Source organism: Coffea eugenioides, chromosome 1, assembly GCF_003713205.1.
Source record: "Coffea eugenioides isolate CCC68of chromosome 1, Ceug_1.0, whole genome shotgun sequence".
NCBI lineage: Eukaryota > Viridiplantae > Streptophyta > Magnoliopsida > Gentianales > Rubiaceae > Coffea > Coffea eugenioides.
The window spans coordinates 20,849,506-20,856,423 of NC_040035.1; the positions used below are offsets into that span (position 1 = coordinate 20,849,506).

General features: G+C 44.6%; 1 protein-coding gene across 1 annotated transcript; it reads left to right on the forward strand.

Moving 5' to 3' along the window:
* Positions 1-1,162: 1,162 nt before the first annotated feature.
* Positions 1,163-2,659, forward strand: LOC113768865. Its single transcript, XM_027313376.1, has one exon. It carries the CDS (start codon positions 1,163-1,165, stop codon positions 2,657-2,659), a length of 1,497 nt encoding a protein of 498 aa, XP_027169177.1.
* The last annotated feature ends 4,259 nt before the right edge of the window (positions 2,660-6,918 follow it).

Genomic DNA, 6,918 nt, shown 5'->3' on the forward strand with positions numbered 1-6,918 from the left:
AAAAAACACAGCAGCCAGAGGAACGTTGGTATCTAAGTTATGGTGCAATCCTAGAGCACTTGGGAAGAGGAACATGGTCGGCTGAACATCTAGAAAAGAAAAGAAAAAAAAAAAAGGAGAGAGAAACAGCCGCTGGAGAACTTCCAATCCTGATTGATTTCTAAATCCAAAGGGGTTTCCATTCTTATTGCTTCCTAATCTGTAGCCCCCACTTGCCCATATTGATACCTTGGCATTTGAACCGCACCTCTGCACAACAAACAGACCCCAAAACAGCCCCAACCAGCCGCACTACACCTTGACTCTTAAACACCGCACTACAAACCAAACACCACCGCCCACTAGCACTTGTTTTCCTTCGGCTACAACACTTGTGGACAGATACCCATTGCTATCAAAGGCTAACACGCCCCACCCTTGAGCAATCACACAGAACCAATTCCCCATAAAATCATCAGCCAAGCCCAAGGCAGCCGCAACACAAAAAAACAAAACAAAATTCCAGCAAGCCAAAGTCCATTGAGTCATTTCAGCCTTGAGTCGTTTCTGGATTTGCCCATTGAGTTGTTCATTGAGTCCTGGTCAGTCTTGGGTCATTTATTGTGTCTTTCATTCTCTCCCATTCGAATGCCAAGCATTTGTTGACCTTGGTTGGTAAACGATCCAAAAATCCAGCAACGCAAAAGGAACCAACTTCCTTGTCGGCCAACTTCCTTGTCGGCTAGGTGTTTGAGCATCATTCTTAATTTTTTGTAGCTTTTGTGTCAAGTCTTTTCTCGATTTTTGTTCTTGAATATATTCTATCACTCCATTCTTAGTGTCCTAATTTTGTTTTCCCAGAAAATTTCCACTCTTACGAACCTCAAATTCTAGCGTGAACTTGATTTTTAAGCTAAATTTGAGCACTTGAGGAGCTCTACTTTCTTCAAGGTTTCGCAAGGGGCTGTGAGAGAATATTTTGGTGAGCTTATTAGAGTGATTTGAGTTACCATATACGAGTGTGAGAGTAAACACTTAGGGAGTGAAGTGACAAAAAAAAAAAGCAAAAGAAAACATTACTTTTTTCCCTATTTCCTTTGCTACTAACCCTTGCAGGTACACTTGAGACTCCATGTCTAGTGGAAACGAAGGAGTATCCCGTCCCATGAACTTTGAACAGATGATGGAGCAAATGGAGAGGCGTTTCCAACGCATGCTAGAACCCATTCAAGATGAGTTGCTACAACTCCGAGCGTCTGGAACACCAAAAACCTCTAAATCCATGCGAAGGCGAAGGGGCGTGGAGGAGTCGTCCGATGGTTCCAATAATGATGATGATGATGAGGAACCTCGAATTCGACCAAGGCAAAGGAACCAGACTGGACCTACCGATGTATTCAAGGGAATCAAGATGCAAATCCCTGAGTTCAAAGGACGGTCCGATCCCGAGACCTTTCTCGAATGGTTATCCAAGATCGAAATGGTCTTTTCTTGCCAAAACTACACCGAGGTGCAAAAGGTGCAATTGGCCACCATGGAATTCACTGAGTACGCTGTGGTTTGGTGGGACCAAATCAAGAAGTCTAGAAGGAGAAATGGGCTACCTGAGCTTATTCCATGGCCCGAGCTTCGAGCCATGATGCACACCCGCTTTGTACCTGGACATTACACTAGGGATTTATACCACCGGTTACAAACCTTGGTCCAGGGCAACCGGAGTGTGGATGAGTACCACAAGGAGATGGAGATCCTGATGCTTAGAGCGGATGTACAAGAGGATCCTGAAGCCACCATGGCGAGATTCTTGAGCGGGTTACGACCCGATATTGCTGAACGAGTGGAACTTCAACATTATATGGAGTTGCATGAGCTTGTAGACAAGGCTATTAAGGTCGAGCAAAGGCTCAAGCGGAGGGGTACCACTCGATCGAATTTCGGCAATACCACCTACTCTACCAACCGCCCATTCCAACCAAGGAATGATTCTCGGCCTTCACCAAATGCTCCTACACCAAAGCCGAGATTCGAGGGAGGTAAGGTGGGCAACCCTAGTATTAGTAAGCCGTCCTCTTCTACTCCAAAATTTGAGGAGTCTAGGGTACAAACTAGAGCTCGTGATACTCGATGCTTCAAATGCCAAGGTAGAGGCCATATTGCTAGTCAATGTCCCAATCAAAGGACTATGATTATGATGCAAAATGGTGAGATCGTGAGTGAGGACGAAGCCGAGTACGAAGGCAAACTACCTCTTGACGGAGGTAGTGATGGGGAATCACCAAATGAAGAGGAGTTTAGTGCACCCGAGGGTCATTTTGGGACTGCATTGGTTGCAAGGAGAGCATTAACTGCACGTGTTAAGGAGGACGAGCTTCAACGGGAGAACATCTTCTACACCAGGTGCTTCGTCAACCAAGCACTTTGTAGTGTGATTATTGATAGTGGGAGCTGCACAAATGTAGCTAGTTCATTCATGGTGGACAACTTGAAGTTGCCTACAAGGGATCACCCGCGACCCTACAAACTCCAATGGCTCAACAACTCTGGGGAGGTTCGAGTAACCAAGCAGGTTCTTATATCCTTCCAAATCCATAAATATTCTGATGAAGTATTATGTGATGTAGTTCCTATGCAGGCTAGTCACATTATACTAGGTAGGCTTGGCAGTTTGACAGACAGGTGACTTTTGATGGTGTGACTAATAAGTATAGTTTCTTGTACAACAGTAAGAAAGTCACACTAGCTCCCCTTTCCCCCAAACAAGTGCATGAGGACCAATTGAAATTGCAACAAGAGTTTGAGAAGTATAGTGCAAAAAGAAAAGAAAATGAGAGAGCCGAGGCAAAAAAAGAGAGAAAAAAGGCTATAGATAGCTCGACAAGTGAGGTAAAAATTGAGGAAAAACAAATGCTTCTGATCAAAGCCAAGAAAGTGAGAAAGTTAATGAGAGATGAGCAGCCACTTCTTATGCTTGTTAGCAAAGAAGTAGCTCTGAATGTGCTTGAACTTGATACTAACATACCTCTTGAGGTTAAGTCTCTGTTGCAGGAATATGCTGATATCTTCCCCGAGGACGTGCCAAGTGGATTACCACCGCTTAGAGGCATTGAGCACCAAATAGACTTCGTCCCTGGAGCTTCGTTGCCAAATCGGCCAGCTTACAAGAGCAACCCGGAGGAAACTAAGGGGTTACAAAGGCAAGTGGACGACTTGCTTGGCAAAGGATGGGCACGTGAGAGCTTAAGCCCGTGCGCTGTCCCAGTCATTTTGGTGCCCAAGAAAGATGGTACATGGAGAATGTGCACTGATTGTAGGGCCGTAAATGCCATCACGGTAAAGTATCGCCACCCTATACCTCGCTTAGATGACATGCTTGATGAGTTACATGGGGTTGTGTTCTTTACCAAAATTGATCTCAAAAGTGGGTACCATCAAATTAGGATTAAGGAGGGGGATGAATGGAAAACTGCCTTTAAAACTAAGTATGGATTGTATGAGTGGTTAGTGATGCCTTTTGGGCTCACTAATGCACCTAGCACCTTCATGAGGTTAATGAACCATGTTCTGCGTCCATTCTTAGGAAAATTCGTGGTAGTTTACTTTGATGATATCCTAATTTATAGCAAATCTTATAATGAACACCTCGAGCATATTAGGGCTGTTATGGATGTACTTCGACGAGAGCAGCTCTATGCCAATCTCAAGAAATGTAATTTTTACACTAATGAGCTTGTGTTTCTAGGGTTTGTTATAAGTGCGCAGGGAATGAAGGTGGATGATCAAAAGGTGAAAGCTATTCAAGAGTGGCCAACACCAAGGTCTGTGGGTGATGTTCGAAGCTTCCATGGCCTTGCGGGTTTCTATAGGAGATTCGTGAGGGACTTTAGCACTATTGCTGCACCCTTGACCGAGTTGATTAAGAAGAATGAGAACTTCCATTGGGGAGATTCTCAAGAACAAGCCTTTCGCGTTTTAAAGCACAAACTCACACATGCACCTGTACTTGCTTTACCTGACTTTTCTAAGACATTTGAGATTGATTGTGATGCTTCAGGTATTGGAGTTGGAGCTGTGTTGAATCAAGGAGGAAGACCTATTGCCTACTTTAGTGAGAAACTCAATGGGGCTGCACTGAACTACTCAACTTATGATAAAGAGTTGTACGCCCTCATTCGAGCACTACAAGTTTGGCAGCACTACTTAAGGCCTAAGGAATTCGTGATACACACTGATCATGAGTCCCTTAAATACCTTAAGGCCCAGCACACCTTGAGCAAAAAGCATGCAAGGTGGATCGCATTCGTGGAGTCCTTTCCGTACGTAATTAAATATAAGGCTGGTAAGTCTAATGTGGTTGCGGATGCACTCTCACGAAGGTACTCTCTACTCACTTCCTTAGATGCTAAGTTGTTAGGGTTTGAACTGATTAAAGACATCTATGCCCAAGATAGTGATTTCGGTGAACTTTACCTTTCTTGCAAACACACTGGGCAAGGTAAATTCTTCATTTCCGATGGTTACTTGTTTTATGCTAATCGGCTTTGCATCCCACATGGATCCATCTGCGAACTTTTGGTACGAGAATCCCATTCGGGTGGCCTTATGGGACATTTTGGGGTTGATAAGACTCTTGCCATGCTGCAGGAGCACTTCTATTAGCCGCACATGAGGAGAGATGTTGCACGGGTGGTGGAGCGATGCTTAGCTTGTAAGAAAGCTAAATCCAAGGTACACCCGTATGGCCTTTACACCCCGTTACCTATTTCTAGTGCACCATGGGTCGATATTTCTATGGATTTTATACTTGATTTGCCTAGATCCAAGTATGGTCATGACTCCATTTATGTGGTAGTTGATAGATTCTCTAAAATGGCACACTTCATTGCATGTCATAAAACTGATGATGCATCTCATATTGCTAACTTATTCTTTAAAGAGATTGTGAGATTGCATGGCATTCCTAGGACCATTGTCTCAGACAGAGATGTCAAATTTCTGAGCTATTTTTGGAAGACACTCTGGTCTAAGTTAGGCACCAAATTGCTATTCTCTACTGCCAGCCACCCCCAAACTGATGGTCAAACTGAGGTGGTAAATCGTACATTAGGTACCTTGTTGCGTGCCATCATAAAAAAGAACTTGAAATCATGGGAAGAATGTTTACCTCATGTTGAGTTTGCTTATAATAGGGTTATCCATTCTACTACTGGTTTCTCTCCATTTGAATGTGCTTATGGTTTTAATCCACTAACACCACTTGATCTAGTGCCATTACCTAGTAATGAGCGCGCACACTTGGATGGTAAGAAACGTGCAGAGTTTGTTAAGCAACTGCATGAGAAAGTCAGGGCTAACATTGAGAGGAGAACTGCTCAATATGTCAAGAAAGCTAACAAAGGTCGCCAAAAGTTGATTTTTGAGCCTGGCGATTGGGTGTGGTTGCACATGCGCAAAGAACGCTTTCCTGTTCAAAGGAGGAACAAATTACAACCACGGGGTGATGGACCTTTTCAAGTGTTGGAGCGCATCAATGACAACGCCTACAAACTTGACCTTCCTGGTGAGTATGGAGTTAGTGCTACATTTAATGTCTCTGACTTAGCTCCTTTTGATGCAGATGATGCGTTTGATTTGAGGGCAAATCCTTCTCAAGAGGAGGGGAATGATAGCATCATGGTACGTGGGCAGGCCAACAATGGCTCGGGTAATCGAGGAGCTGAGGATCACGTGCTCGCCCCAAGTGGACCCATTACTCGGGCTCGCGCAAAGAAACTTCGTGAGCAACTCAATGTACTTATTCAGGCCATACACAAGTCCTTTGAAGGATTCATGCATTCAAGTGAAGGTGGTCGCGGTCCGATAATGAGCATTGAAGCTACACCCGAGGATTAGGGTTTTGCCAAACCCTAATTTCCGTTTTAGCATCATAGTTAGTTATTTCCACATTAGTTGATTAGATTGAATAATTGGCTAAGTGCATATCGCACGTAGAAACGCCAAGGGTAGGATTGCTAATTTACTCATTATTATTTGCTAGAGTGGGCTGCCTAGGAAGGAAAGTCCACGTGAGGCCCAACCCGTCGGGGGTTAAGCCTCCTTTGTTAGGGCCCATATCCACTGCGTCCTTAGTCCATTTTCTACTAGATTAGGGTTTTCACTTATAGCCTATATAAGGCACCATATTACATCAATAAAGGGTAGACACTTTTATGATAAAAATATTGAGAGAGTTTTCTCCATAGCTTTCGAGCAAACCTTGAACAACTTAGAGTTATACTCTAGTGTTCTTGTTCGGCTTATCAATTCAAGAATCGCACTTGAATTGTGGCGCCTTCTACACTTGCCTGAGGTTCACTAATTCGTTTGATTACGGGTTGAGATAGTATCAACAAGTTCGTAGTCACGGGGATTAGAGGGGTCGTAGGGTTTCCGCTGCCACCGTTTCTTGCACCCGACGTCAAATCCAACAAGCGATCTTGGGTCGCGAATCTTCTCACCAACGAGATTCGTATCAAACACGCTGAGGGAGCAGTTGCAGGTGGTTAACGACCGCCTCACTAGGGTAGTCTGGGAGGTGAGAGACCGGTCTGGCGCTATTATCGATGAGTGTGGGGCACTCATCCAGGGAGTGATTGGCGCCAATGCGCCAGGGGGAGTTCCAGGTGACGGAGCTCCAGGTCAGGGAGGCGCCCCTAGCTCTAGCTCTGGGGGGGAGTCGGTTGGCTCCGTCGAGGACTAGATTAGGGTTTTTGAGCCTTGTTTTGATCCCGTGTGAGGGATACCTAGGAAAAGCTTTTGGTTAGCTGTTTTGTGCCTTTTGGGACCTAGGTTGTACAGTGTATTTTGACAGACCCTCTTTTGGCTTCACGGGAGTACTTTTGTATATATTTGCTTGACTGCTCATGTATGACTGTTTGACACAGTTATGTGTTCTGTGTATAA